The sequence below is a fragment of the Trematosphaeria pertusa genome, assembly GCF_010094035.1.
Source record: "Trematosphaeria pertusa strain CBS 122368 unplaced genomic scaffold BU26scaffold_6, whole genome shotgun sequence".
NCBI classification, from domain to species: Eukaryota; Fungi; Ascomycota; class Dothideomycetes; order Pleosporales; family Trematosphaeriaceae; genus Trematosphaeria; species Trematosphaeria pertusa.
In genome coordinates, this window is record NW_022987217.1 from 1,667,693 (window position 1) to 1,695,663 (window position 27,971).

Here is a 27,971-nt window from a genome sequence, read left to right on the forward strand (position 1 = left end):
GAACATCCTTCAAAACCGCGCGCATATCATGCATACTGATAGCTAGCTATCAAACCCAAGCAGTCCTAGAAAATGGACTTCTACAACTCCGTCCTCGCCGGCCTGCCGGAGAATACCTGGAACACGCGGTGTATCGCGCAGCTCCCCATCGCGCAGGATACCAACTTCACCAACGGGCTTATTCATCTGGTGGACGCGAATGGTAGGCCGATGAGCAGCTTCACGAGCGATACGTGGGGCGTTGCGATCGGGGATTGCTACGAGTACTGTAACATGGCGCGGGTTCCATACGTACGCCTCTCCTCTTCTCTGCAGCACTGCATTAGAAAGGAGTAGTCTTCTAACCTCCGGCCCAGTCGTTCGACTTCCAAGTCTTCGCCGCAGCATTCACAAACTTCCTGCTTCCCTGGCTCGCCCTGACCGCGCAACTGCCCTACGAAACCAGCAGCCCCTGGGACAACCTGCTCTCGCTGTGCCTCTCGGTCGGCTCCCCTGCGCTGATAACCTACTCGCTCGCCCTCACTATCCTGAACCGCTACAGTCTGCGCACGCGCTGGCACACGCTCCAGCAAACAGCCCTCTCCCGCGCCGTCCACGACAAGTACTCCGACTTCAGCGTGCGCATCAAAGCAATCCAGTACCTCTTGCAAGAAGCGCAGCAAGTGCCGCTCCGAGCGAGCCAGGAGCGCGGTTGGCTGAGTAGTCTGATCGTCGGACCGAAGAATCAGGCATGGTGGCGGAATGTGCAGCGCAGACTCATCCGAACGCGTCGCGGTGTTACGTTCTCTCTCGTTGCGCAGATTCTGGCCGCGGGTATTGCATGGCTGTTTACGGTGACGAGTGCGTTCATAGAGAGTCGCGGGGATAGAGTGGTGGCGAATCAACTGAGTAGCGGGACGCTGTGGCTTTGGTTGATTCCAGTTATTTGGGGATGGGTGACGGTGGGGACGCAGATTGGGAGCGACACTATTGATGAGGCGCTGAGGGCGGATATTGCGTACCGGGCGAAGGAACCTCCGATTGCGAGCGAGTCGTCTGTCACCGAGAAAGGGGAGCAGCGGGGTATCATGGTCCGATCCGGTCTCGCGGTGCAACCGCATCGCGTGCAGACGAACGAGGCGGCTTTCGAAGTTCCACCGGTAACGAACCTAGAGCTGCCAGGATGGATGGGGGCCGACATCATGGGCGACGAGAAACACGAAGGGCCCATCTTCAACTATGCCAGGGTGTTCACCTGGTGGCAGCTAGCCCGGACCATCGAATTGGCCCTAACTACGTCCGTAAACAGCATTGCCGCCGGACAGACTTGCAAGCCATCACAGGAAAAAGTGGTCAGCAAGCCCTGGAACTACGACCGCCGACCCGAGGAAAATCTAGCTGGCGACTCCTACACTACGGCTCAGTATTGTGGGCTCGATTTGAGCCGTGGTCAGATTCTGGCATATCCGGAGTGGGACGAAATCACAGCGAACGTCTGGAAACGGATCGCCATTGCTAGTTTCGTTGCGATATTCGTCCAGTGGGGTACGACTGGCCCCGGGATCCTGATAGCGTACTTTACACCCACGAAGGGCGTTGGATGTCGAACCGCCGGGTATCTTGTATATGGTGGTCTGGCGACACTCGTCTGGATATTGCTGGCCGCATCGATGATGTTTTCCCATGCCGCGCTTCTGCGATACCAGCGAGAACACCGCCTAGCGCCCTCGATGGACTTCCGCAGACCGTCTATAACTCCAACGGCGGAGCAAAGCCAAGCACCGCAAGGCTACGAGCGCACAAAGACTCATTCACTCCTTTGCGGATTGGCCGTCATTACCCGCTTGCTTGGCAAGACCATCGCGATCGGAAATACGATCTGGCTGGTGCTCACTGCTTTGCTGGAATACACGGGTGTCTATGATCGGTGCTACTGCCGAGGGAACCAGACGGGGCTTGGGATAGATAAGGGTTGGCTGGTGCTGTTCAAGACGGAGAATGACCTGAGTGCCATGGCGACGTCGCCCTGGGCTGGAGGCGTTGCTATGAGTATGCTTGTTTGCATTGGAAGTTATCTCTTCTTTTGGCTGGGAAGTCGGAGGAGCACGAGGGAGACTTGATTGCTTCGCTGACCCTAGAGACACGGTTGAGGGGTAGCTTGGAGGGTCGTTACTGAGCATTCTCCTTCCGCGGCGATTTTGAGCATGGGCTCTCATTTCTGTTAAATAGGCGGGGCCATTGTTCAGTCGGCAGGACGGAGCTTGAATGTCTTGTCTTGGTCGAGTAATCTTCGATCGAGCTTTCGAAGTAAGCTAGCGCTGCCTGTTCAGAGACTCAGCTGCCGGAATCGACGTTGACGATGTCTCTTTGTCAGGTCTAGTCGTGTGTTAATGGAGTCCTGTGTGATAAGTCCCAGAAGAGTTGCGGAAATAGTCCCCTCACGAAGATGTGAACGCGTGTGAAAGTTGATGAAGGGTCATCCCTCAAGCGCCCAGCGCTTCCTGCTGCTGCAAGGGATCAAATATGCAGCCACGCAGAAGTGAGGCCTGCCATGCCTCTCTTTCTACCCCACCTCTCCAACATCTGCTGCGCACGCTTCTGCTGTTCCATCCGAGGTGCGACAAGCGCGACCACGGCAAGCGGAAAGACACTGCGCATGAAATCAAATCCAATTGGATGTGTGGATTCCAGATACGAAGTGATCTCCAGGATCGAGTTCGCGCACATGCTTGCGGTGTCGATTAGTGTGGGTACATTTGCTTCTGGCGGAGTGTTTGGATCCACAGAGCTGACAGATGGTTCTCGCGGAGAGACCTTGTCCAGGAGCAGCGAGAGGATCAAGCGAATAGATTCGTAGGTTGCTGCTGTCAAGGCGATGAAGCCCTCCGGTAGTATGAGCGTGGATTTCGTTGGTGCGTCTGCGGATGCTCCGGACGTTGCGGGACTCCCCATGTCGGCGGTGACGACCTGTGGACCAGTTGCTACTTTCAGAAGGTGAGGGTTTTTGGCAACCCAATCATCAAGCTGCTGGAGCAGTTGTTTCGCACGCTCCTGGACCGGCTTGAGGTCGACGTGCGAAGGAATAGGTCGAGAAAGGAAGCTCCTCATGCTGCCGCTTATTTTACACAGACCCATGCAATCCGGAATCACGAGGAGAATATCGGTGAGGTACTGATGCGCATTCTTTAGCTGGCCTTCGAATGGGACAGTCATCCATTCAGGGGTGGAGAAGACCGAGGGTTGATTGAATACCATCGCTTTGTGTGCCTGCAAGAAGTGTGAGGTCAACCATGTTTCTTCCCTTGGGCCTAGGATTGAGACTTACATCAGATATTCGCATTGATTTGAACAGAGGAAACGCAAGGCCTTTACAGTTGGATGGTCCTCTCATCTCCAAGATTTTCGTGGATGCGGCGAGATGATGGAAAACGCTCGTTTGCGTGGTCCCGGCATATACTTCGTACAGCGCTAGGATAATGGGTACCAGAATCTCTTCCTCACTTGGCATAGAGTTGGACGTCAGCCGGGCGAGGGTCTGTCTTTGACAATTCAGACTCATCGTGTACCATCTATAAGAATCGACTAGGATCGCTGGGTCTTTGTGCACTGTGGCGTAAAACGCCATTGACGCTGACCGTATAGACAGTCGTAGGGCGGGTTTCGATGCTTGTACATGCATTTCAGGAAGATGCGTTATCCATGGTATCTCCGGGCTGTATGATCGGATGCCTTTGTTGAGCTGGACAAAGTGGGAGATGAAGGCTACGTCCAAGGCTTCGGGCACGGCCTTGGGCGGTTGGTACATGGTTGGGAACTTGTACTGATATCGTATTGCCGCAATAGCCTCGTCCGCTTCCAGCTCGGTCCATTCGTCAAATACTGGTTTCCGGCCCGGCGAGTGAGCCACTTGCAGGGCTGATGATGTCGCTGTTGGGTCGGATGTGGCCCCCGCCAACGTCGGCTCCTTAGCAGGCGATTCCTGGGAATTATCATCGGGGATAACGATCGGGCCTTTAGTCTCTCGTTTCTTTCGCTGTCGAGGCTTCGATATCCGATCCGTCATATCGATTATGACGGACCCTTGAACCGGCCCAGAGCACAAGAGCCCTAGCCGACGGCATTGCTGGCAAAATTCGGGCGTCTCATCGCACTAAACGAGGGCTATATTAACGGGCTGTCTATATAATACGTCGCTGCCGAGGACGTACCTTGACCCTGCGTTCCCTGCACTGCTTACAGGCTCTACTACGCTGCGCTTTCGGCATCTCGCATGCCAGAGGTTGCACAGATAATGCGGGGAGATGGACGGGAGGGTTGCAAAGAGGAAATTTGGACGACACGGGCTGCTTGGAGGGTTGACTGGGCAGCGCACGCCCCTTTAGGAGGCGTGCTTGGCTGCGGGCCTGATGTGTGATGGGTGGAGACGTCGGAGTTCTTTCCATGACGGGCTGCTTGCTACGGCGCTAGTGCTGAAACGGCCCTGGGCGCAGATCAACACTTGCGGGCCAAACCCCTCAGCCTTAAGCGTCGCCTTTGTAGCCGTTTTGGGAAAATTGGACGATTGAAGCTTCAGAAAAGGATGTTGACAGTGAGGAGCATAGATCCCTAGGAGTGCATAGATACATTAGAATTATATAGTCCTCGGTGTCCTCTTGAGTGTCGACCTATCTTTTCCTTGACCTGCCTCTTTGATCGCGATTTCCTGGGCGACCCCAGAGCTCATTGTTGTTGCAAGTCTTGTAATTTCAACATGACCAATATCTATACCCTCTTTCACGCCCACACCCCTTTCGATCCACATCACCGCTTCTCCACCTCCTGGCTCCTCTCACCCCTCTCGTTGGCCCTCACCCGCCTCCTCATAGCTATCTACGGCATCATCGGTATAGTCATCAAGCTCGCCATCGCCAAAGACGAGTCCGCAGGGGCATCCCTCTCGTACTTCAGCAACATTACATGGTGGGGGTTGACCTTCTACTTCCTTTTCGCTGGACTACACTCCGCCTCCTACGCCGTGCGCGGACAAGCTTGGCTAGGGCAGTGGCCCGCGTTGTTTCAACTGCTGCATGGGTTGCTGTACTCCACGATTGTGACATTTCCCTTGTTGGTGACGACGGTGTTTTGGGCTGTCCAATTCCGATCGGAGAAGTTCGATAGCCGCTTCGATACGTGGTCGAATATTACACGGCATGCACTGAATTCGGTATTTGCGCTGTTCGAGATAGTGGTGCCGCGGACGGAGATGCCCCCGTGGATGTAAGTGCTCCTTCCCTTTGCAAAGTAACCACTAATGGAAAAGTTAGTCACTTGCCTTGCGTCCTGCTTCTGCTTGGAGGATATGCTTGCATCGCATACATTACCTACGAAACCGAGGACTTCTATACGTATGGCTTTCTCGATTCGAGCAAGTTCTCTGCTGGGGCGCTAGCTGGCCACTTGATTGGTATCGGTGCCGGATGTGGTGGGTTCTTTGTCCTCGTGCGCCTGGCGATATACGCACGGCTTTTGCTTGTGGAAAAAAAGCTGGGAAAACACGGAAAGCGTTCAAAAAGAGATTCCGAGGTCGCCACTAGACCGTGGATTGAAATGGAGGTACAAGAGCGCAGAGTTGAAGAATCGAAGGAGTAATCGCTCAGATTAGAGGTGCCATACTAGTAGCTATGCAATAATCATATACATAAGGCAGCAGGAATTTGTATGCGCAAGCTTGTCCGAAGTTTCAGGTTCACTGCACAAGTTAGCCTGACACAATGTCCTTTCCATTGGGACACGTACCTCGAGCTCTCCTTTCTCACCCTTCTTTGCGGTTTGTTTCTGAAGCTCATTCATGTGTTCATCGTGATCCTCCACGTGCTTCTCCTGCCTGTCTGCCGCGATGTCACTCTCCGTGCGACTTGCCAGCTCCTCATGCCAGTGGCCCTCGCCGCGTTCCTGCTTCTTCAATTGCTCCTGCTTCTTCATCTCTATTTGTTCAGGCGAGCGATCGGCGTCCTCCTTTAAGCGCAAACTGGGAGTCGACGCGAGCGCGCGACGCGTTGTTATCGAGGGCAGTGCGGGAGCTCGGCGGAAGAGCAGCGTGGCGGTGCGAAAGGGCATTGTGGAAGCGTTGTGGATCGTACACGTTTCGAGGAGACTGAGGGAGCTCAATGGTCTCTGCGGAGGCCAAACGGGATGGTAATTGGGATTTGTGACGGATATAGTTTGTGTAACGGTTCGCTGGAAGACGATGCGCGCATTAGAAAGTCGAGGTTGCCATGTTCTTGTGACGTCATAATGCGAAACCCATTTCCCCACCAAGACGGAACGCGAATCCGATAGCCTGGCATCGAGATCTACTGCTACACGCCATCGGTCCGATAATCTTACGCCTTCGTCTTCCGTCCCAGTCTACCACAACCTACTCGTCCTCCGCACAAAAGGAACTGATGGACTCTACCTCCTGGATTCCACAACCGCTTCCAGCTTCTCGATCTCGGCGTGGTGATTTCTCGCATCTCGACGATGTGTAGCAAGTCGCGCAAGATGCTCTCCGGCCAGACGACGGTGTCCATCTTCTTCCGCCCGTAGCTCTCGAAGTCGAGTTGCTAATCGCTTCTTCCTGGAGTCTTGCTGTACACCCTCCACAGTTCTTTTGGCGTAGGGAGTCTCGAGAGCCATTCTGTGTCGTCTGTGAGACTGGCGTTGAGCGTAGATCTGGCTTGAAGCGGTTACAGAATCCGCTTCAGCATTTGATCTAATATCCATACCGCGTGCAGGCTCTCCTGCGGGAGGAGACGGTATGAATGAAAGATGCTTTGGGCGAATCCTTGGTATGGTGCTAGAAGGAGATGGTATTCGTGGCGTCTCTGGTATGGCCCTCTCACCATCCTCATCGGAGCCGCTGTTCTCTTGTTCGGTGGTCGCTCCTCCGCTTGCGGCGTCTGGTATTATTATTACGCTCCCGCTTCGCTCCTGTGATTGCGGGTTCAGCCTTGCGCTTCTCCTCACTCCTTGTCCGCCCGCCGGACTGGCCACTTTCGTTGCCTTTTTCCTCCTCACGGTATCTTTCTGTGAGAGCCTACTCTCGGTCGGATTGTTCTGGAACCACCTCTGCGCAATCTTTACATCTTCTAGTGTCACCTCGATCTTTTCTACCCTCTTGCTTCGCCTAAGGCGCTGTTGTATAGCTCTGCATAACTGCTTACGCACCTCTTGCACTCGCCCCATGGAAGTCTTGGAAATATCGTGGAGGGCTGGTATGAGGACCGGTTTCATAGATTCCCTTCCTCGAAAACGAAGCTGTGGAGGGAGGGCATGTTTGATGTCGGTTATATTCCAATTTGCAGCCGCCTTTGCGGACAGGGTTCGGTCTTTTAGGTGCGCCATTGGATTTTGCCGAATGCTAGTAGCGCGAATAGGTGCGGGTCGAAGATGGTTGGGAATTGAATATCAGAACGGCGAGAGCTTAGTTGGGCGATCAACCACCTCATTGGACTCGATAGGACCGAGCTAAGTACATTCCTATTGTGTTTCTACAAGCACTTGCTGTACCCGACTCCAGCCGCTACCTAATTCACCACAGCAACAGGCCATCAAGAGGTCGTTAGCTTAACCAACCACCCATCATGATCTGTGTACGACAAACCGTACTTCTTTGTACTACCAAACTTCAAATCGCTCGAAAAGACCACATGCTGCACCGAACCGTCACCCTTCCTCGTCCACCCGCTGGGGACGCAATTCTGTGCATTCTCCGCATCATCCGGATCATACTCAAGATTGAAGTCTCCTCCCACAACAGCCTTGTGGTTCCAGCCGCTCTCCTTCTGAAGGTACGGCACCGCATCGAACATAAGCGCCTTGCACTGCGCCAAAGCCATCGGCTCGGAGGACGACGAAAGGTGCGTAGCGCAGGCGAAGTGGTCGTCCGTTGCAGCCGCGCATGCGAAGATGCGCTGCTCGTTGCTGCTATCCTGCGATGTGTATTTCCCGCCATAGGCAGTTACGCCGCTCCATTTGGCCGCCTCTACCCTGCCCAATACCGCACTGCCGTACTGGAACCCATTCTTGCACTTGTACGCCGCGTTGGTCCTCTTGTCGATCGCGGGCATGAAGACGCTGTACGTGTAATCGGTTGGCCAGGCTTCGCCCAAGTACGACTGCAACTCCGACACATCGTTGCTGCAGATCTCGTTCACGGTGATGGTATTCGGGCCCGTCGCGTAGATGAGTTCGCCGCCTTCTGGGATGGAGTCGCCGTTTGCGTAGCAGCCTGCGAAGCCCGAGTTGCAGAGATTGAGTTGGAGTTCGACGAATGAAGTCGCAGAGGTGCTACCCGTGCGGCCACGACCGCTGGATCCATAGGGACCCAGGGTCGTCTTAATAACGTTGTCAGGCAGAAGTTGGACGGTCGAAGGTGGCGCGCATGTTGAGAGGATTGGAAAGAGGGAGATTGCAAGGAGCGAGGTCACTGTAGTAAGTCGCATTTTCGCCATCAACGTAGGTACGTACCTATACAACAGCATTCCCAGGCAGGGCTGGGGCATTTATACTCTACTGTCGTGTTACTGGTGAGGACTAATAACAACCATCGAGGCGAAAACGTGCTTGCACTCTAATTACGTATGTGGAGCTCGTGTTCGGGCAGTAATAGCAAACACGAGGTTTCAGATCGCGAAGAATGCGGGCGACAGATCTACGGACATTCGTGCATCTTTGCCGTTGTTGGCCCCTGCCAAGGAGACGCCCGTATTTTCAGCTCCTAATTTTGGGACAGCCTCGTGTAACGAGGGTACGACAGATTGGAGGGAGGCGACGAAGACATTTAGGTAGCGTATTTCGTTATTCATCTAGTGTTCCTTGTAATGAGCCATACGAGCAATGGTGAGGAGCGATGGATGCGATAATGCTTGACGGCATCCGGCAGTGCTACAAAAGTCGGCAGCTCTTCGGCGTATTTCTGAGAACGACATGTACACCACATCCCGGGTATCCCGCCCGACATACCCCTAAGCCATCAAGAGTGCGTCGACGAGCCTCACAAGTGTTCCCGTGGTTTTAAGAAGCATGTCCAACGTCAAGGTAAGTAGATGGGGCGGCCGTTGTTGTATAACAAGAGATGGTATCGCGATTCTGCCGCTCTTGTCCTGGTGGACAGTTCGTCAATGAGCAAAACACAGCATTAAAATCTCAAAATTCTAAAACGAGCGTCTAAAGACGTATACAGAGATGTGCTGCCGTCGCGGCTATAGATGCGCCAGGGACCTTATGTGGTTAGCCATACTAACCCAGTATCACATGGTTGTCCCTAGGGTAGCGCTTTGTCTACGGACCTTAATCCCCGAATAATTGCCTTTTCTTGGAAGATCCTTTATTACTTCACGCTAGATCCATGGAATGTATTCTTGCCATTCCCCATCCCCTCGCGCCTGCAGCTCATCAGCTGATGTGACTTTGTGCTCCACCACTTCGACGCACAAGCACCACACAACCTCCAAACAGCAAACCATACTTCCATCAATCTCCCTCGACATAAGTCAACTGCAGCTGCGCTTGTCCGGGCTGGTAAGTGTTCTCTAGTCTTTTATATAGTTCGCCCTCCTTATTGGTAACAAGATTTAAGTCTTAAGTATATCGCGGCGCCCTAAAACCCCGGAAGGAGCCAGCATCATAAAAGAGCAGGAAGAGTATTCAGCGCACACCATGGCCGGACCGCAAGGAAGTGTAGCACTGCTCGCATCAATGTGACCCTCAACCGAATCAAGCGCAGCTGATCTCTAGCCAACGCAGCCGACGCCTTGCCGCGAGCGATCCGACCCCTGAAAGCACATGGTCAAGAGAAAGAAGATGATCCCACACAGTGGAGTGCAACCTTCGTCGACCTGCTTCTCAACCTTTCTGTAGTGTGCGATGAGCCCGCAGACGCACACAAGCAGATTCAAGGCATAATTCGGAAGCGCAAGAGGCTTGGTAAGAAGACTGGTGCTACGGCTTCAGGTCTGCGGAAAGTCATTGCGTACTTTGAGAATAAGAGAGATCGGGGTGAGGATGAGGTTGAGGGCGAAGAAGCACCGCGAGAAGAAGAGAGACAGATGCGAGATGAAGAAGTGGCCCAAGAGGAAGCTGAAGTTGAGGTTACTGAACGCATTGGCTAAGATCAAGAGCTACTGGAGAATGCCCAGGACGAAGAATACCAAGATGGCTCGTCGAATATATCCCGCTCCGAAGGCGCACAGACACCTCAGCGCAAGCGTCGCAGGTCCTTGGAAGAGGAGGACGACGAGGAGATCAGTCAGCGCCGCTCCAAGCGCATTCGCGCAAAAGGCGGAGTGACGAGTGCCACTTTGGAACTAGAAGGTGCTAGTGGAATCGCTGAGGATGACAATGAACTACCTCCAATTGTTTTGGACGATTGGGCCTGGGTCTTCGATGACTTAGACATAGGACCGAGCGTCCAGGCCAGAGTTGCAACTTCACCACAACCGCCGGTCTTCCCCACAATCCCTTCTACCGTCGACCAAGGCACTCAGACCGGAGGCAAGCTTCTGATGGGTCCCAATTCCCACCACCCCAAAGCGGTAGTTCCAGGATACGACAAGACCGAGGACCCATTGAGTGTCTTTCACTTCGGCGACCTACGCCCCATCCCCGAAAATTTGAGCTTAGATGAAGAAATCGAGCTTATGTCCATCCGCATGGCCATGGCCCAGGCCAGCGAGAATCGGTACATTTCTAGGGGCATAAAGCATCAACTCCATAACATCAGGGTCTTGCAGAAGCTGAAGTCAGACCAGGATGCAGCTGACAATGGAGGTGATGAGGATAACGCAGGAAGCAACAGGGGAAAGCAATCGGCCGAGCAACGGAGAGGGTAATCGACCGAGCAACGGGCAGCGCAGTGGTGAGCAGGACCAGTACGAGTATGAGTTCTGGGAGCGGGAAGGGTCAACGTATTGTGGAAATTATGCGTAACTCCTGGGGGCAGAGGCTTTGATTGGTTGGGAATAGAATAGAGATACGAATTGGGCGGCTTGAGAACGCCACTGCTGTCTTTTCCGAATGCTACCATAGTTGGTCGGGTGTCGAAAACTGTGTGCGTGATCCAAGCCGTAGGTGTCGTAGACTTAGCTTCGGCCAAGTTACGATAACGTATGTTTGAGAGACTAAATGTTATTTCGCAGAGCTCTTCTAAGAAAATGACGATTTCGATAAACGCTTTACCGAGGATGAGACACCGGGAGCATAATCCCAGAAGGAAAGCGATGTGAGCAGTATGAGTTCTTATTTTAAACCGGTCGGAACCTGATTCTGCCCACGTACTTCTTGAACTCGTCTGTCAGCCCCACCAATGTCCACCTAATTTGCCTGACTGACGATTCTAAAGAAATTTAGGCTCGCGAGTCTGCTTGTTTCTTTATTTGGTCTTCTTTGTTCAAAGAAGCCTAGTTGGCTCGAGTATTTCTTTGATGCAGACCCTCAAGATCCCATTGACAATTTTAGCATTCACCAGCGGGCCGCATACAAACATACCCCTAGGCAGACATTTTAGGCAAGCTCGGACCAATTCTTTCTCCGCTTTCGAAACAAAAAGGCGTGGAAAAAGGTCACTCCAGCGCAATACGTTCTCATCAACCAACTCTTCAAAACGAAATCACTCAAAAGCGTGTTTTCTCGGTCAGCCACGCATATTCGTTCCTTAGAACTGGCCCACGAAGCGTTAAGTACCAATTCCAGAACGAGGAGATGTCCTCCCAAACCCCCGATGAGATTTGCGCAGAGATCGCCCAAAACTGGAGTTTGCAGGACGCTGCGGATGCGCTACCAGGCCGACTGCAGCCGTCCAGAACGAAAGATGCAACCGCATGGCCACTTAGCCTACTTGAAAACCTTCAAGAGCTTTCCCGCCTCGCGCCAGATAAGTTGAAGGAAGTGCAAATCAAGTTGGGCGACCGGATAGATTTCCGACGTGCGCATCGGACCAGCAGAGAACAATGGGTGATAGCCTCCGATATTCCGCATGTCATTAGGCAGTATCGACCTCCACAGCCTCGATTGCGGGACAATGCAGCATTGCTGATAGCAGATCCGGCCGCTGTACGTCGTTCAGGTCGCCTTGCTAAGAAGAACAATCCCGATTCGTCGGTGGGGCCCGTTCCACTCGCTCAGGCTCCGTCAGGTCCGCATGGCAGTTCTCGAAAGCGCAGACGAGGGGAAGAGGACGAAAGCCATGTCGATGCATCGAGTCCCCGTAAGCGAACACGCAAACAACATAAAGCGGCCGTCGACACTCCAGACTACCCGAGCAATGACGCAAGTACGGGCATGGAAAACGGCAATGAAGTAACCGGAGTTCGAAGAAGCGACGCAGACGATGCTCCCGAAGCAGACCAAGACCTCACGCCAGATGATTCGCTCTCACAGGCCGGACCGGGGACCGTCGACCAGATAGCGGAGGGGATCAGCGTCCTAAGCTTCGGGAAACGGTATCCCATCCCGGCGAATGCAACGATTGATGAGGAAATCGAGCTGTTGGAGATTCAACAGAAGATGGAGCGCGATCATGCAGCGGCACGTGATGGGAAACTCGAATACAAGATTAAAGTCGCTCGTATTCGGAAGAGACTGCTTGAGGAGCCTACCAGCGCTGGCGTAAAGGGTGTGAATGGCGACCCATTGCGAAAGTGTGTTTAGGAAGTGCGAGGTTCAACAATGCTGTCCCAACGGGGGAGGCGGGAATTGACGGCGAGGAAAGGTTGAAATCATTTTGTGCTATGTGACGCGATCAGGACGGTCGTGGCATATGGGCATTGCATACCGTGGGGCTTAGTATGACAATGATGGGAGTAGTTGGTGGTCCTGGGATGTAATTGCGACAGTAGCCATGTCAGAATCCGCAATGCTGACTCAGCAGAGCACAACACCAACGACGCGGGACCCCAACTTCCCGCCTTTCTTCTCCAACACTCCGACTCTCTCAGATTTCTGTATCTAACGGATCTGCCAGTGGCAAATGAATCCTCCGCTAATGTCCACCGCACTTGGGCACATTAGGACTCCCCTTGAACTGCTGTATCTACTGCCTAGGACTGGGCCGCATAAGCGCTAAGCAGAAGAGGCATCGCTCCTATTCATTCGTGCGAGTCGTTAGTACATTTGCTTCGTTTGGGCATCTGCGCCGTGAGTACTGCTCTTACCCTAGCCACCACAGCTTCGAGATTTTCGTTCCGCAATCACTCCGTCTCTTCCTTATCTGCCCCTCACACCTCTCCCAATGTCCGCAGCGAGCCGACTCGCAACCACGGCTGCGGCCAATGTGATGGGGGTCGACCAGGCTTACCAAGACGAAGGCGTTCCTGGAGTCGACGCGCTACAGGTTGGGAAGCGCTATGGCGAAGAGCGCGCGAAGCGACTCCGTGACGACGGCAACGACCAGTTCATCGACATCTCCCTCTCCGACAAATTCCAGTCCTTCCTAGAGGATCCATGGGTCGACAGGGCCGCGGTCAAAGACGCAAGGTCAATGTTTCCCAGCAACCGCTGTCAAATGCTCATCCTCGGCGCTGGCTGGGGTGGCTTGTTGTATGCAGTGCGGATGATCGAAGCCGGGATTCGCCCCGAAGACATCCGTATCATCGACACTGCGGGCGGCTTCGGTGGGACCTGGTACTGGAACCGCTACCCAGGGATCTCGTGCGATATTGAGAGCTACTGCTACTTGCCATTGCTGGAGGAGACGGGCTACGTGCCACGACACCGGTACTCTCATGGAGAAGAAATCCGCCACTATGCCAATCTCGCCGCCCAGAAATGGGGAATGGCTGACAGCGCCGTTTTCCAGACCAAGGCCCAGAAGCTGGTATGGGATGAAGAAGCAAAAGAGTGGCGGGTGGAACTCGTACAGCAGCGCAAAGGAGAGCAGCCACAGACGCTGAATATCCGCGCGCCGTTCGTGGCGACTGTGAACGGCGCCCTCAACTGGCCGAAGTTGCCTGGAATACCGGGAATTCTAGATTACCAGGGCGATATCTTTCACTCGTCGCGCTGGAACTATGCGCTCACTGGCGGATCGCCGGCGGACCCGTCCCTCACGAAGCTGCAAGGAAAGCGGGTGGCCATTATAGGCACGGGGGCAACTGCAGTCCAGATCGTCCCACATCTTGCGCACTGGGCAAAGCATCTGTACGTCGTCCAGCGCACCCCATCGGCGGTAGGCCATCGTGATCAGCGGGAGACGGACTCCAAATGGTTTCGCAAAGACATGGCTACGTCGGCGGGCTGGCAACGCGAGCGCATGAGGAATTTCCACCAACACTTCACCACCGAGAAACAGCCCGCAGTCAACATGGTAGATGACGAGTGGACCAGCGCAGTTAGTATGGTCGCAATTTCCGGTAACGCTGCAGGACCCAAGACGATGGACGAGCTGCCGGCATACATACAGAAGCTCCATGCCATCGACCTCCCACGGCAGGAGAGAATTCGCAGGCGAGTGGAGCAGGAGGTCAAAGATCCGCTCGTCGCGAAGAAGCTGCAGGCTTGGTACCCTACCTGGTGCAAGCGCCCCGCCTTCCACGATGAATACCTATCGACGTTCAATCGCGAAAACGTAACTCTCATTGACACGGACGGCAGGGGCCCCGATCAGCTTACCGCCAACTCCATCGTCGTAGGCGACCAGTCTTACCCCGTGGACGTAATCATCTGTGCCACCGGCTTCCGTGCTCCGTTCACCGGGTCTCCGGCGGCGAAGGCCAACGCGACCATCATCGGCCGTAACGGCGTGTTGATGAGCGAAGAGTGGGCGCGCAGCGGGCCATTGACGCAACATGGCGTTCTTGATCACAACTTCCCCAACCTCTTCCTTTCTGGGCCGTGGCAAGCCTCGCTCAGCCCGAACAACTTGTTCAACGTGGACACTCTCGCAAAGCTCTCGGCATACATTCTAGCGGAGGCGAAGCGCAAAGCTGGCGGGAGCCCCTTCGCTGTAGCGCCAACCAGCGCTGCAGCAGAGAACTGGGGCATGCAGGTGATGATGAACTCGATACCAATGGCTGCCATAGCCCGCTGTACGCCGGGCTACTTCAATGTTGAGGGCGGAATTGACCGCGCGCCGCCCGAGGTTCAGATGATTATGGCGCGCTCTGGTCTCTGGGGCCATGGTATTGAAGACTTCGTTCGGATCGTGGAAGCGTGGCGTGAAGAAGGCAGGATGCAAGGCATCGAGGTGCGGACATAGAACCGGTATGGCGCAACAGAGGCATACACGATGTAATGTTAACCCTGTTTCAGGAAATACTACTAGCCTACCTACATTCTCACCTTTACATGCCACCAACCCTCGGATTGCTCATGATGGAGTTCTTTACCTGCACCTTCAGCTGCTGGATGCGTATCTGTTCTGTGTTCGAGCTAGGTCTCCATAGCGCAGTGTACGTAGCATTGGCTGTGTCGTCTCCCCATCCGGCCGCACCACAGCCCGGAGCGGTGGTACAAGATCCCGTAAGAGGAACAATCTAGACCGCTCTATCCATGTATTCCTCGTGCTTAATCCTCCATGTTACGCTACTACTTCTTCTAATCTAAGCTGTGGTAAGCCTCTAAGCCTCACTTGCGAAAAAGCTTACAGCCATGGCAGTGTTCTTCTCACGCACGGTAACAGAGGCAGCAGGCAAATGCTAACACAAGTCAGGGCTTGCATCCATTCTGCTCTCAGCATGCACTATAGGATGTAGATTAACACTGGCGGGGACCTGACTTACCTGGCTGCTGCTATCACTATCGCAGAGTAGGTCATTGCCCAGCCATAGGTCATGAAAACTGGTCGGCAGCGCTTTCGGTAACGCGGGGATAGTTATTGAAATCACCTGCACATGTATGTTTTTCGTGGCATACACTTCCCTCGAGGCACTTAGGTGGTGTTTTTGAAGGAGCTTGGGCAAAAATATCCCCCCCTCCCCCCTCCAAATTTCCCACACATGCAGAGAAATTTCGCAACGGTGCAAGTGTGCGACGCAATGTATCCTACCGTCAGCAAAATGGCGATTGATGTGTCGAACTAGCCTTGGAACGCGGTACGACACATCCCTCGCTCCTGTCCTCATGCCTCTCCCTTCATCCCCGCGAGAGATCTCCGACACATCGCCCAGGCCGCTCCTCCACAACGGCCTAAATTACGGCACTCGCCGCCGAGCCCTCGGTAGTTATCCCGCAATCAACGCAGCCTTCCCCGGATCTTGGCATGCTCCAGTGATGCGCAGCGTAAAATATACCCGGCAGCTTGGCCCTCGCTTGGCGGGCACTTCACCCGTTACGCATGATTGGAAGCAGGCCGAATCGGAAAGTATGGGAAACATGGCACCCGCAAAATATATGAGGGTAGAGTAGGGCCAAGATGGCGCTGCGCGATAGGAAAGTTCCTCCAATGGAAGAGTGTTTAGACGTGGCACGAAAGGAGATTGCGAAGAGCATAAATACTAAGGATTACACGGGGGTGAGAACAGCTTCACGAGTAGCTTCTCAACCCCTCCTACCCATCACCAAGCTCTTTAGCAACTTCGTTGCCCCTTGCGCGAAACACCATGAAGGCCCTCACTCTCGCGGCCTTGCTCGCGGCCGCAACGCCCCTCGTCCAAGCGCACTACATCTTCAACCGGCTGATCGTCAACGGGCAAAACGTGGGCGGCGAATACGCCTACACGCGCAAGAACTCGAACTCGTACATGCCAGCCTTCACCAGCGAGCTAATGAGCTCGAACGACCTACGCTGCAACAAAGGCGCCACACCCGGCTCGACACCGACCTACGCCGTCAAGGCCGGCGACAAGCTCGGCTTCAAGCTCTTCAACAACGAGTTCATCGAGCACCCGGGCCCGGGCTTCGTGTACGTCTCCAAGGCGCCCGGCGCGGTCAAGGAGTACGACGGCAGCGGCGACTGGGTCAAGGTTATGGAGACGGGGCTGTGCAGCGCGAATCCTGGGAGTGATGGCAGCTGGTGCAGTTGGCAGAAGGATCGGCTTGAGTGGACGATCCAGAAGAATATTCCGCCTGGCGAGTACCTTGTCCGTGTCGAGCATATTGGGCTGCACCAGGCGCATGAGGGGAAGGCGCAGTTCTACATCGAGTGCTATCAGCTGAAGATCGAGGGTGCTGGAGGAGGAAACCCGGGCCCGCTGAATAAGATTCCTGGGATTTATAAGGCTAACGATCCAGGAATCGCATTCAACAAGTGGAATAACCCCAAGTCTTACGTCATGCCGGGACCGAAGATGTGGGATGGAAACTGAACTTGGGCTTCGGGAGCTTTGTAGATGTTAGCGCATGACTGCATGCTGTACTAGCAATACTCAATCGATGCATCTTGTGGTAGAGCACGTCTGGTCGTCATCGCAGCTGCGTGGTGGTTTTTTCGTCTCGCGTACTGTTAGTCGTTCTCATTGCTGAGGTGGTTAGACAAGGGAGAAGCAAGCAATGATACCCTTAGGGTGTTATGCTCCATGGACGTAAGTCGCAAAAGGCGCGTGGATGCAGTTGAGGAGAGGGATTCCAGTGAAATGAGAAACAGCAGTGATGAGCAATGCGACTAGAAGTGATGGCGTGTAATTTAGGTCTAAAGAAAGTCCGCGAGCGAAACGCCTTCTTTGACTACCACCCAAAAGTCTCTGTGTGCAGGGCGATCTCATCGGCGTCTCCGCACCACACTCGAGATTGGACTCTTGCGGCTGCGTTGGCCAAATCGGCCTTTAAGCTCTCTGGTCCACATCCTGAAATATGGCCGTTAGTAAATGGGTAGTAGCAAGACCGTGAAGGCATGAATCGGGGAAGCACAAACCAAATACCATGATCCGCCTCCCCATAAGTATACTCGGAAGAATGTCGAGTAGGAACGGCCGCTCATAACGAACTGAACCAACTTCCAGAGGAGAAGCAGGAGATGCAGCAACGCTAATGTCCTTTGAGAGATCCTTATCGAGCTCTGTCTTCGTGGCATTGGGGCTTTCACGTCTGGATGAGGCGTCCGTAACGAAGAAGTGCGGAACAAAGGCCCCGTCTCCCACCGCCTTAACCAGCTCGGTGAGATCATCGCGAACCCATTGCAGATGACACTCCTCCCTGACCATCCAGACCAGGTGTATGCATTTGGTGAATGCCGCGCCCTTGGCCATTCGCATTCCAGTCTCGAGCATGAAGGGCAGACACGCAGAGATTCCGCCACCACCTGCGACGAAAATTAGCTGATCGTGCCTCTGCGCTAGGTTCATCACCAGCCCGCCATATGGGCCGTCGACGTGGACAGTGCGTTGCCGGTCCAGAGCCTGGTCTGTTCTCACGGTGGACGCAGCCAGCTCTTTTGTCAAGCCTCGGTATGTTCGGACGTAGAAACGAAGGATCTCTTCCCTGCTGCTCTTTTCGGTTTGACTGCTCGCCCCGTGCGGCAAGCTCGCAATGGTAAATGGGTGGTTGTGCAATAGGGAAAGGTGCGGGAATCTTAGCCAGCAATGCTGACCAGCCTTCCACTTGAAGTCATCTGGAACAGTGACATCAACTCTTGTCATCCCTCCTTCGAGCGGGGTTAGCTGGGCTGGAAACCCTTGGACCCACGGACGGAAGATGTTGAATGTTTGCCATTTGTAGAATGCGCGAGCGGCGGCAGAGGTAAGGTAAACGGCAAGAGTCGCCCAAAGATAGTCCCACGAGTCGAGCTCTTGGGCACAGTGCCAGAACATCAGGCCCAGATAGACGACGTATAGGGGGATGTGTAGGCGATAGAAGAACGAGTAGGACTTGTTCCGGATCCAAGGAATGGAAAGAACGCAAATACCAACGAGGATACCGAGGGGTGGCGTTCCAGTGTACTGAGTAGTCTAGTCAGCGCAATTCTTGAGATGTATAAGTATGGGACATACCTCCATGCCACCGACTTTGTAATACTGTTTGTGCAATTGCTTGGCCCCGCCATCCTTAAGAGGCGCAACAATGAACGGAACCGTGTGGACAATACTGAGGAAGAGGCACATGTAGCTCGTGTAGCGATGGAGGATGTTCAGCTTTTCATGGCTAATGCCGGTGAGTATCGTGATGAGGTTGACTTTCCCAGCCAATGCCACGATGATGGGCGTCAGGGCTGTCGCCATAAGCCCAGTCCGAACAGCGAGTGGAGGAGATCCATAGCCACGATGGCCTCGATAATACGGTCTCTGAACGAAGGTGAGGAGGAGTAGGTAAAGGCTTGTAAAGAGAACGAAGAAAAGCAGTCCGAAGGATGGAAGTCCGAAAGCGTCTGCGTAGCGGCCGCGAATGCGCCTGTAGCTGATGTATCGTAACAGTGCAACCGCTTTCTTCGGCAAACCGGTCCTTCCGGCTTGGGAGCTAGATACTGGGCGACGGTAACGAAAGAGCTTGAAGGCGTAATAAAGCATTGCCAGGAAGATCGCGACAAGGTAGTACCAGGTGGTATAGTGCCCGTAGAGGAACTGTGACGCCCACGAGATCTGTGCTTGCGAAGCTGCGTGTGCGGCCTTGAACGCAAGGCATGTGTCGCTGTTGCATCTCGGATCGGAGAGAGGAAGGTTGGTGATGTTGGAGGCTGAGGAACCAGACCCCATGTCCATGGCAACGGTAAGCCCGGCGGTTACGCTGCAAAGGAAGAGTCTGGTAGACATGGCGACGGCAAGCTGTACGGATTACTTTTCAGATCATCCCCATAAGCTCGTTTTGTAGTGCCAGGCCAGGGGCGCGCAATCGAGCAAGTTTCGAGGCGCTATTTAAGCTCATGCGCGAAGGACTTCTGGCGACGCCTTATTATATGAAGGCCCTGATTCCCATAGTCGGAAGAAGCTTTGCCGTGTAGATAGGCATACATTGGCTCGCGTGGTACGGGACGGGTGTAAGGCGGCTCTGGGAAAATGCAGGGATCGGCGGAGAGCGCTCATTGGACCCGGCGTCGAAACCTGCGCAAACATGCTCAGCAACCTGCAACAGCTCGAGAAGCGTGCTTTCTAGTTCCCTGTCGGGGGTTGACGGCACTCAATCTAGAAGATGCCTGGTGGAAGTTGGTTTGTCGGAGGGTGCTCCTCCTATGAAAGTTCTTTTTTTTTCTGCATGGATCTGCATTGTGGTGCGACACGACGAGGTTTCCGCCAGTCCCTCATCCTCGTGTGTCCCGTGGCTCTAATATGCGATTTTGGCTTACCTAGGTACTAGGCTGTGGATGTGGTAGAGGCTCTCAAAAGCTTGGACGCATAAGCTTCTCTTGTCCGCATGTTGCTTAGCTATAACTCCTGGGTCCCCAAAGTCTGGTATAAGGTCGCAAGCCCAAAGTCGTGAGGATTGACCCGAGGAAACCGTGGGGTTAGTGAATCGATCGATTAGCCGATGTGACGGCCACGCCAGCACGGTGATCCGGCCGATTCATGAGATGGGAGAGAAGGCTTCTGACAATTTTATGGATCTCTGGAATTCACTGGATGGCCGTAGGGGTCCTGCTTTGCAGGTCCCCGGGCTGTACTAAAAAAGGTGCATCACGTGACGTAACGTTGCTTTAGCTACAGTAATCTCTTAGAAATACTAAATATTGCTTAGTTACGTAGAACTAAACTCTCTGTAAAGTTATTACAGAATAGTACTACTGGCATTATTGGTAACATTATCGAACCTGTCCAGGACATTTGCTCGATCGTTATCGTCTCCTTTATGTAGTGTGGAATCGATGTCTTCTTCTCAAACTTCTCGTTCCTAACCCAATCTATCAGAACATAACAGAAGTTGCGCAGTTCCCATCATACGTAGCCTTTAGAGCTTTAGACTTCCAATTGAAATTTGGCAGCTCTGGTTGGTTTCCTGAGTAGACGGAGGAACATCGATTGCTGGGTTCATATTGAAGAAATTGACCGGGCGCAGGTGAACCTTGATGATCTCCACTGGCATGACTGGGAAGCCTTCAATTCTGGGAACATGGTTAATACCACATTGGACCCAAACAACGATATCCTCGTCGGCGACGTTGTCACCGGATTTTGACCAAGTCCGAGCACCATGCCCACAGCGAGATTGATTCGTGTACTGGCCGGCGGCATAGAGCTGATTGGGCCGGTACTTGGTGACGTAGATATTGTGATCCGCAAATTCGGCACGCTTGTTGTGGAACGAGCCCTCCTCTGCCACCATCTTCTGGAAGTCCGGGACCATGATCTTGTAACCCACCGGGCATTTGTTGGTCTCGTTCAAGATGGCGGAGTTTTGAATCTTGAAGACACGATTCTTCGAGATGTCCAAGCCATAACCCCCTGACTTTTGACAACTGTCGATTGCGTGTAATATCCAGTGCCGTAAGGGTTGAGGACTGGATCTCGATCCATTGGACGTGCTTCCTCATAGATGACTCTGTTTTTGTAACCATCGAGCATAGGGTCGAGGCGGAGGGAGAAGATATGCTGATGGTGAGCAGCAAGTACGCCAGGATGCACGACAGTTCCCCATGGAACTTGCAGGCCTTCGTCAATGGGCTGGGTTGACAGTATGCCGGTAGCGCGAACTTCGTAATTAACGTCGCCAGCTTGAGTAAAATGGAATGCCAAAATGTACTCGTAATTGGCCACAGTCATAATAGACTGGAGTACGAGCTCACGAGCACGCGTGACGAAGGCATTGTCGGTTCGATAGTTTGTGTGCTTCCAGCCGATACCACTATCCTACAGCACCACTTTCGTGTTAGCATACCAGAGAACGACTCCTAAATAGAAACTGTTTTGGGTTACTGACGTGCTCGTGGATACAGACGCAGTTTGGTTTTTCAATGACACCACCAGTTGAACTGCTCAGGACAGCGGACAAGTAGAAAATCGATCCAAGGCAGTCGCACCCAAGTTTCAGATTGTTAGCGGTGAGGCCTGTGCCAGCATCACCCAAGTCGAAAGCAGCCTTTCTATGGAAGGGCGCGCGAGGATCCGCATAGGGGATGTTCATGTCAGACAGCGATATGCGGTAAAAAAGAGGCCGACCGTCGTAACGAACCTGATCGAAACGGTCAGCGGACACCATCGCCACCTTTCAAAAGCTACCTACGTCGTACAAGACCATACCTTCGCGACTGTTGAAGGCGACCCGGAAGCGCCACTTTTGCCACGTCACCAGATGAATGCCTGGGAAATCCTGGACAATCTGGAAGCTAGCGCCTTGGGGCTGGAGAACCCGAAGGGGCTTGAGGTCTTGCCGCAGCTTGTGATATTTGGGAATATATTCATTTGCGGGCTGTGCCTTGAACGGCTTTGGAGGTGACGCTTTGTGATCTGATCCAGTGGGCAAATAATCTACGCGGATAACACGGCCAGCCATGACGTCCACCACTGGAGAGATGGGTAGAGGGTGAGCGTAGTGGTTGCTATCTTGTTCGGAGGGGTTGTTCACGTCTCGGCTGAACATGTAGCATTGGTATTGTCGGCGTTCGTCATTTTTGCCGTCCGATCCTGATAGGCAAATGGCTTAGTATTCAAAGCTATGCCAAAGGCGCTCGATGCAGAGAGACTCGTACCATATATCCATAGTTCGATGACAACTAAGTCAGGGTCGGGAATCTGCAAATTCTCCAGCTCTCTTCGGACTTGTTCATCTTTCTTCACGGCCACTTCGATCATGACCCCCTCCTCCAAGTCACCGGGACCGTGAAGGAGCCTGTCGAGGGCCTTATTCGAAACTGGCTGCTTGGTAGATAGATCGACTAGAGCCTCGTGCAAGATGTCCTGAACAGGGTCAGCTCCACTCGCTAAATGACCACATCGACAAATTGTAATCCTCACATGGCCCTTCTTGTAGTAGGCAACGAAACTGCAGCGATCTACATTTGGTCGCGTCTCAAGGCCCCGATGCTCGGCCTCAAGGTAGCGGAGTGTTGCAGCCTTGGCGGACTCGGCGAGCGTAATGCTCTTAAATATCAGATTGGCATCGGGATGTAATTTGGAGACGATTGCGGCGGTGGTGCGGATCTCTTCTACCGAAAGCTGGGAGAAAGGATGGGTAGTATCCGCCATGGCGTGCAATTGATGAGGAAAAAGTGTTGGAAGAAGAGCGAAACGACTGCGTGGGCGGCAGGACAAGGGGAGGCGTGCGGGCCTCCTAAACATGTGCTGAGCATCGTCCCGTCTCTCTCTCTGTGTTCCGTGTCGTGAGTGCAACGAACATTTCGGCCTTGAGATGGCCGCGGTGTCACAATGCCGCCGAATGTGCTGCCGGCTTTTCGCCAGATGCGATGGCGGTCTGCTTTAATCTTTAATTCTAGAGTATAATTCTCCACTCTTTTTTCTAGAGTAGAGAATCGCGACTATATGTAAGAAAGGCGAGCAGGGTAAGCTAACACCGCGCTAGGCTAATCTAGCCAAGTCTCGGCCCTGTCGGAGCAGCCTGGGTGCTGCTCGTGACACAAACTGTGCGTCAGGTGGGGTCTGTGCGTCAGGTGTGCGTCAGGTGGGGAAATACGGTAAGCGAGCGACCACGGTTCGATTAAAAGAATGTCCGAGATGAATATCCGCCTCTTTCAACAATCAAGAAGTCCTCTTAGCTCCGCAAACAACCCTATCCGGTTCTCCCTACTAGCAGTGGCAACATCTGGTATCTCGATATTTGCACCGATAGCTATTTATCCTTCGTAAGCATCATTGCGATACATAACCGAAGCACGTACTATGCCCTTTATGCCAATAGCGCACCTGACGCTCGGCCACCTCGCACTTGCTCGCTCTCTTTCTGCGGTGGAATACGTCTAACAGCGCTCAATACTCTTTCCAGGCTCATACTTACGGAACCTACTCCGAAAATCATCGCCATGCCATACCTGGCCCACATCTCCCTCCTCGTAAGCGATTACGACGAAGCCATTGCTTTCTACTCCCGCTTGGGGTTCGAAATAGTGGAGGACACCCTCATACTGGAGCAACAGAAGAGGTGGGTTACCATCCGACCTCCGCCTCCCCAACCTTTGTCCAGCGGCACTTCAGCGGAACAACAGACCGAGTCTCCTGGTGAGAAGGTCAAGCAGGAACCAACGCCTCCGTCTGCACTGGCTTCGTCGCAGTGTGCGACTATTCTCCTTGCCCGTCCCAGCAACGCAGAGCAGGAAGCGTTTATAGGAAACCAGACCGGAGGACGGGTGTTTTTGTTCCTTGCGACGGATGATTTTGAAAGGGACTTCAAGCGGTTTTCAGAAGCGGGCGTAGAGTGGGTTCGAGCACCGAAGATGGAGGCATACGGGAAGGTAGCGGTGTGGAAGGATCTATATGGCAATTTGTGGGATTTAATTCAGTACCATTGACCCGGAAGCCGTGGGGTCGGCAAGGCCCAGGACTTATAGGGACCACCTTGGCGGTGAGTTTATGAAAGATAAGCTCAGTCCATGTTGCATTCCCTTGCAAGTTCGTCTGGGACAATATTTAGTATTTGTCAAAGCAGTGGATCAAAGGATGGCCGAGGTAGGGTCTCCTAACAACGGCCTTAGCTTTCTATATCAACTTATATGACAGAAGGGCAATTAGCTTCACGGATACTCGCACGGCATTAGCGCATCCCGAATGGCTAGTAACTCGCAATTTCACTTGTCTCTCTCTAAGTTAGATAGTCTTCTATTCCGTCGTGCTTCGTAGTAGTACCAGACCTCCACTTTCGAACCGCTCCATGACTGTATTTCTAAGCAAATTTACACAACCATGAGCAAAAGAAATGCTTTTTTTTTCTCTTCCCTCTGCTTTATAGTTCGAATATCAAATTTTGTGTTAGAAGAGACGAGGAGTGGCTTTCACAAAAGTAGATTCACTAGTTATTGGGGGTTCCTGGCTCGTCTGATGGTGCACATTTTCTTCTAACCTTCTTGGAAACCCCCCTGTTCTAGCTCTCCCATCCTTGTAATTCTTGTTTAGCCCTCTGAATTTCATCCTCTTTATCTTTGCAGATAATCTGTAATGACCTGACCTGTGTGGCGAGGCCATCTATCTGATTCTCCAGCGAACGAGCGCGGTGGCCGCTTGTCGCAATGCGTCTAGCCAGTTTGCTGTTGACATCAACCATGAATTTACCGCCTTCGCCAACTAACGCATTCAGCTCTTCTCCTATGATGTCTATGTAATTTAATGCAACGTATTGTGACAACAATCTCCTGGCAGGGTTATCTTGAGTTTCACGCAGAGGTGTTGTATTATAAACGTGACGAATAGCATCCGCAAGGTACGGAAATAGAGAACTGTGTTTCCATGGCGCAAGAATGAGTATTTAAGTGAGACGCTGTAATGCAAACTTTGCCAAGTCGGAGAAGAAATGACAATGGGCAAACGAGTACACCTTTACGTGTACAAGGACCGACATTCCGACGGTATGGCCGTCACCCCTGTATTCCTGTTCAGCAACGACACTGGCAACCGTTCGCAAACGCTCTTCTGGGAACTCGACCTCGAGGCACTTGCTTATGGGGGTAAGCGGTCGTCCGAGCGCACTTGGGTCTGGTGATGGAGTCTGAGATGGTGAAGACGTTTCGTTCGTCGGTAGTTGCTCTTCAGTACAGATGGTACCTGGGTACTCAGTTGAGATCACCCCGCTACACCACAATTTGACTCACCTTCCGGCTGCTCTAGACAGATTTCTTCACCTTCTCTGTTTGAGGTTGGCGTCTCGTCGACCGATTTGGGCACATGGTAGTCCCCAGTGTAAGGATAGTGCAAGACACATTCAATCGTTTGCATGTCAAAATTCGTCCAGTTAATAGCGCCGTCCCCAGTGGATTTCCACGGTCCGTTCATGCGAACATCAGCGCTAGATGATTTGCATGACGATAAGATATAAAGGTGGACGTAGTACGCCTTCCTATCTTCCCCAACTAAGACCTTAGTCGGGGGTTCCGTCAAGAACCTGTTCTTCTTAGCTCATAGCCTTGCCCGTAATCAGGCATACTTACATGCTAAATTAATCAGTCATATACCGTGGAGACATTGTTGTTCCTACAAGCGATGGTATAGGTGATGGGTCCTGAAATCATGCTAGACGCAGAAGACGAAAGAGAAGGATTATGGAAGCTCAAAGGCGTATGTTGGTGATGATAGTAGGGCAAGGGGGCAGTACAAAGTGGCTGGCGTGGCTGAGTAATCGCGCTCATGCACAGGGTCGAACAGCATTGGAGAATGGTTTGGCACTTAATGTCGCTACAACTAGCAAGGGGGTCGGCCGACCCGCTCCGGTTATAGGGTTGCGGAGCTGGAGCAGTTTGTTAGTACGCATGAAGGGGGCTCGGGACATGCTGGTATTGACTTACGGTGTTAGCGGAGCTCGCTCCAGCGGTCGCTCCGGAGTTGCGCAGATCTGGGCTAGGTCCCTTCTAGGGACAAAAAAGGCTCCACAGCGGGAATCAGAACAGGACCCAGGGGGCTAAATCTGGCCCGGCCAAGGTGCGGGAGCGGGAACTTGTTTTGGCTTGGTGTTGAGGGCTCGCCCGCGGAGCAGCACCAGCCACATGTACGTCATATCTCCTAGCGAATATGTGGCGTTGCTGCTAAGCCCGATCCTTAGCAGAAAAGTAACAGTTCGTCGCGCTTACTGTAGAGCCGCACAGCCACTCTATAAGCGCTGCGATAAGAGAGATAGCTACTAAAAATTTAGCTAAGAAAAACTACTTACTATAACGTACTTTATAAGCGAAAGCTCTATATAAGTAAATACTCTAAAAATACTAAGCCTAAGAATTAATAAGTCTTTCTTAAATAACTAACGTACTTTATAAATAAACTCTCTATATAAATAAATTCTATAGAATTTCTTAGTAAGAAAAATTAACGAAAATTAATAAGCTTTTCTTAAATAACTAAGTAAAACCTTAATATTTTTCTATAAAGATTTATATATAATATACTTTACTATTAAACTAGTTACTCTATTAAATAACCTAAAAATACTAAGCCTCTACTAAAAAGCTACTATCTTATTTAGATTTCTCTAACTCTAAGCTACTTAAGATAAATCTAGATAAGCTATCTAACTTATCTATATTATCTTTAACTACCTAGTACGTTTACGCGTTATACTCTAGCTTACTATAGCGTCTATAGCGTTACTAAGCTAGCTAGCTATCGCGTGCTACTACCTTTTCGCGCTACTTTTTACTCTTATTCTAATCTATAGCCTCTCTTTAAGCGACTAGCTATAAGCTAGCTTTAATTATAAGAGTATTCTCTTTCTAAATTTACTTTCTTTTATATAAATTACACTTCTTTTTCTATACGTTAGCTACTTAAAGCTAGGTAACTTTAGACTCTATAAGTACTAGCTAATACGCTATTAGCTTATTACCTTTTTTAAGCTAATTAAGTAACTTAATAATATAAGTTAGCGATAAATTAAGGTGCTATATAATCTTTAATTAAATTAGAGTTAATTAGAACCTTACTTTAACAAGATTACTAGGTGTTTTATACTTCTAGATAGTAGTATTATTAGTAGAGAGTATTAGCGTGTATAATTAAACTTTAAGCTTTAATACTACTAAATCTAGATTAAATAGAACTAAGCTAGCACCTCTAAATTCTACTCTAATATTATTATCTATAATTAACGCGTAAAAAGCTATATAAAACGTAAGTAAAAACTTAGTTTTTATAACGTAGTTAATATAGCTACGTATTAGAATCTTAACTTAGTAGCTATATACTACCTTTAATAGTAAGAAGTAGCTAATATTAAGTAGCTATAAAAGGTATAATAAATATACTAGTATATAGAGAGCTATAATTTTATTCTTCTTATAGTACTACTAGAATTTAATAAAGCTATAGCTTTTATAGCTATCTAAAATTAGTAGGTAATATATACCTATAACGTAACTCTTAGTATACGCGTTAAAGTACTTTAACTATATAATACTAACTTTATTTATTATTTAGCTACTTTTAGAGATAGCTATAACCTAGTTACATAGTAGCTAGCTACCTTTATACTACGCTAAAAGGTAGTTCTTATCTATAATAATAAGAAATAGTAGAACCTATATATTA

At 51.8% G+C, this 27,971-nt stretch overlaps 14 protein-coding genes across 14 annotated transcripts; 7 read left to right on the forward strand and 7 right to left on the reverse strand.

Annotated features, from left to right (window-relative positions):
• The first annotated feature begins 46 nt into the window (after positions 1 to 46).
• BU26DRAFT_455682 (uncharacterized protein) lies at positions 47 to 2,335 on the forward strand. The gene is made up of 4 exons (XM_033824889.1): positions 47 to 291; positions 357 to 1,080; positions 1,132 to 1,328; positions 1,368 to 2,335. Exons 1-4 carry the CDS (start codon positions 73 to 75, stop codon positions 2,097 to 2,099), a joined length of 1,872 nt encoding a protein of 623 aa, XP_033685179.1. The 5' UTR covers positions 47 to 72; the 3' UTR covers positions 2,100 to 2,335.
• Positions 2,336 to 2,496: 161 nt separating this feature from the next.
• On the reverse strand, positions 2,497 to 4,042 carry BU26DRAFT_564053 (uncharacterized protein; the record flags this gene model as incomplete). The annotated part of the gene is made up of 2 exons (XM_033833241.1): positions 2,497 to 3,246; positions 3,305 to 4,042. The coding sequence occupies 2 exons, from the start codon at positions 4,040 to 4,042 to the stop codon at positions 2,497 to 2,499; spliced, it is 1,488 nt and encodes a 495-aa protein (XP_033685180.1).
• A 687-nt stretch (positions 4,043 to 4,729) lies between these two features.
• BU26DRAFT_424958 (uncharacterized protein) lies at positions 4,730 to 5,607 on the forward strand (the record flags this gene model as incomplete). Its single annotated transcript, XM_033823600.1, has 2 exons — positions 4,730 to 5,235; positions 5,283 to 5,607. The coding sequence occupies 2 exons, from the start codon at positions 4,730 to 4,732 to the stop codon at positions 5,605 to 5,607; spliced, it is 831 nt and encodes a 276-aa protein (XP_033685181.1).
• Positions 5,608 to 5,637: 30 nt separating this feature from the next.
• On the reverse strand, positions 5,638 to 6,185 carry BU26DRAFT_604403 (uncharacterized protein; the record flags this gene model as incomplete). Its single annotated transcript, XM_033835525.1, has 2 exons — positions 5,755 to 6,185; positions 5,638 to 5,685 (listed from the first exon to the last, which is right to left on the reverse strand). The coding sequence occupies exons 1-2, from the start codon at positions 6,073 to 6,075 to the stop codon at positions 5,638 to 5,640; spliced, it is 369 nt and encodes a 122-aa protein (XP_033685182.1). The 5' UTR covers positions 6,076 to 6,185.
• Positions 6,186 to 6,411: 226 nt separating this feature from the next.
• BU26DRAFT_564056 (uncharacterized protein) lies at positions 6,412 to 7,344 on the reverse strand (the record flags this gene model as incomplete). The annotated part of the gene is made up of 1 exon (XM_033833242.1): positions 6,412 to 7,344. One exon carries the CDS (start codon positions 7,342 to 7,344, stop codon positions 6,412 to 6,414), a length of 933 nt encoding a protein of 310 aa, XP_033685183.1.
• Positions 7,345 to 7,550: 206 nt separating this feature from the next.
• On the reverse strand, positions 7,551 to 8,444 carry BU26DRAFT_564057 (uncharacterized protein; the record flags this gene model as incomplete). The annotated part of the gene is made up of 1 exon (XM_033833243.1): positions 7,551 to 8,444. The coding sequence occupies one exon, from the start codon at positions 8,442 to 8,444 to the stop codon at positions 7,551 to 7,553; it is 894 nt and encodes a 297-aa protein (XP_033685184.1).
• A 580-nt stretch (positions 8,445 to 9,024) lies between these two features.
• BU26DRAFT_504559 (uncharacterized protein) lies at positions 9,025 to 10,832 on the forward strand (the record flags this gene model as incomplete). The annotated part of the gene is made up of 4 exons (XM_033826782.1): positions 9,025 to 9,039; positions 9,346 to 9,522; positions 9,819 to 10,091; positions 10,140 to 10,832. 4 exons carry the CDS (start codon positions 9,025 to 9,027, stop codon positions 10,830 to 10,832), a joined length of 1,158 nt encoding a protein of 385 aa, XP_033685185.1.
• Positions 10,833 to 11,700: 868 nt separating this feature from the next.
• BU26DRAFT_564059 (uncharacterized protein) lies at positions 11,701 to 12,648 on the forward strand (the record flags this gene model as incomplete). The annotated part of the gene is made up of 1 exon (XM_033833244.1): positions 11,701 to 12,648. One exon carries the CDS (start codon positions 11,701 to 11,703, stop codon positions 12,646 to 12,648), a length of 948 nt encoding a protein of 315 aa, XP_033685186.1.
• A 625-nt stretch (positions 12,649 to 13,273) lies between these two features.
• On the forward strand, positions 13,274 to 15,193 carry BU26DRAFT_483050 (FAD/NAD(P)-binding domain-containing protein; the record flags this gene model as incomplete). Its single annotated transcript, XM_033825790.1, has 1 exon — positions 13,274 to 15,193. One exon carries the CDS (start codon positions 13,274 to 13,276, stop codon positions 15,191 to 15,193), a length of 1,920 nt encoding a protein of 639 aa, XP_033685187.1.
• Positions 15,194 to 16,535: 1,342 nt separating this feature from the next.
• BU26DRAFT_483054 (lytic polysaccharide monooxygenase) lies at positions 16,536 to 17,505 on the forward strand (the record flags this gene model as incomplete). Its single annotated transcript, XM_033825791.1, has 1 exon — positions 16,536 to 17,505. One exon carries the CDS (start codon positions 16,536 to 16,538, stop codon positions 17,238 to 17,240), a length of 705 nt encoding a protein of 234 aa, XP_033685188.1. The 3' UTR covers positions 17,241 to 17,505.
• A 12-nt stretch (positions 17,506 to 17,517) lies between these two features.
• BU26DRAFT_518615 (uncharacterized protein) lies at positions 17,518 to 19,712 on the reverse strand. Its single transcript, XM_033828859.1, has 3 exons — positions 18,861 to 19,712; positions 17,786 to 18,809; positions 17,518 to 17,717 (listed from the first exon to the last, which is right to left on the reverse strand). The coding sequence occupies exons 1-3, from the start codon at positions 19,614 to 19,616 to the stop codon at positions 17,599 to 17,601; spliced, it is 1,899 nt and encodes a 632-aa protein (XP_033685189.1). The 5' UTR covers positions 19,617 to 19,712; the 3' UTR covers positions 17,518 to 17,598.
• A 1,033-nt stretch (positions 19,713 to 20,745) lies between these two features.
• BU26DRAFT_604407 (uncharacterized protein) lies at positions 20,746 to 22,979 on the reverse strand (the record flags this gene model as incomplete). The annotated part of the gene is made up of 6 exons (XM_033835526.1): positions 20,746 to 21,198; positions 21,252 to 21,644; positions 21,715 to 21,966; positions 22,018 to 22,418; positions 22,484 to 22,691; positions 22,749 to 22,979. The coding sequence occupies 6 exons, from the start codon at positions 22,977 to 22,979 to the stop codon at positions 20,746 to 20,748; spliced, it is 1,938 nt and encodes a 645-aa protein (XP_033685190.1).
• A 551-nt stretch (positions 22,980 to 23,530) lies between these two features.
• Positions 23,531 to 24,337, forward strand: BU26DRAFT_518618 (glyoxalase/bleomycin resistance protein/dioxygenase). The gene is made up of 2 exons (XM_033828860.1): positions 23,531 to 23,590; positions 23,728 to 24,337. The coding sequence occupies exon 2, from the start codon at positions 23,771 to 23,773 to the stop codon at positions 24,254 to 24,256; it is 486 nt and encodes a 161-aa protein (XP_033685191.1). The 5' UTR covers positions 23,531 to 23,590; positions 23,728 to 23,770; the 3' UTR covers positions 24,257 to 24,337.
• Positions 24,338 to 25,206: 869 nt separating this feature from the next.
• On the reverse strand, positions 25,207 to 25,920 carry BU26DRAFT_604409 (uncharacterized protein; the record flags this gene model as incomplete). Its single annotated transcript, XM_033835527.1, has 3 exons — positions 25,207 to 25,502; positions 25,550 to 25,839; positions 25,910 to 25,920. The coding sequence occupies 3 exons, from the start codon at positions 25,918 to 25,920 to the stop codon at positions 25,207 to 25,209; spliced, it is 597 nt and encodes a 198-aa protein (XP_033685192.1).
• Positions 25,921 to 27,971: the final 2,051 nt, after the last annotated feature.

What these genes read in the sequence shown, in the direction of transcription:
- BU26DRAFT_518618 (XM_033828860.1), top strand. Translation starts at nt 23,771, where the DNA reads ATGCCATACCTGGCCCACATCTCCCTCCTCGTAAGCGATTACGACGAA.
- BU26DRAFT_518615 (XM_033828859.1), bottom strand. Translation starts at nt 19,616, where the DNA reads ATGTCTACCAGACTCTTCCTTTGCAGCGTAACCGCCGGGCTTACCGTT. An exon ending in ACAAAGTCGGTGGCATGGAG is followed by an intron (nt 18,810 to 18,860) that starts GTATGTCCCATA and finishes TAGACTACTCAG; the next exon opens with TACACTGGAACGCCACCCCT. An exon ending in GAGGCGGATCATGGTATTTG is followed by an intron (nt 17,718 to 17,785) that starts GTTTGTGCTTCC and finishes GCCATATTTCAG; the next exon opens with GATGTGGACCAGAGAGCTTA.
- BU26DRAFT_455682 (XM_033824889.1), top strand. Translation starts at nt 73, where the DNA reads ATGGACTTCTACAACTCCGTCCTCGCCGGCCTGCCGGAGAATACCTGG. An exon ending in ACATGGCGCGGGTTCCATAC is followed by an intron (nt 292 to 356) that starts GTACGCCTCTCC and finishes CCTCCGGCCCAG; the next exon opens with TCGTTCGACTTCCAAGTCTT. An exon ending in GGGTATCATGGTCCGATCCG is followed by an intron (nt 1,081 to 1,131) that starts GTCTCGCGGTGC and finishes CGGCTTTCGAAG; the next exon opens with TTCCACCGGTAACGAACCTA.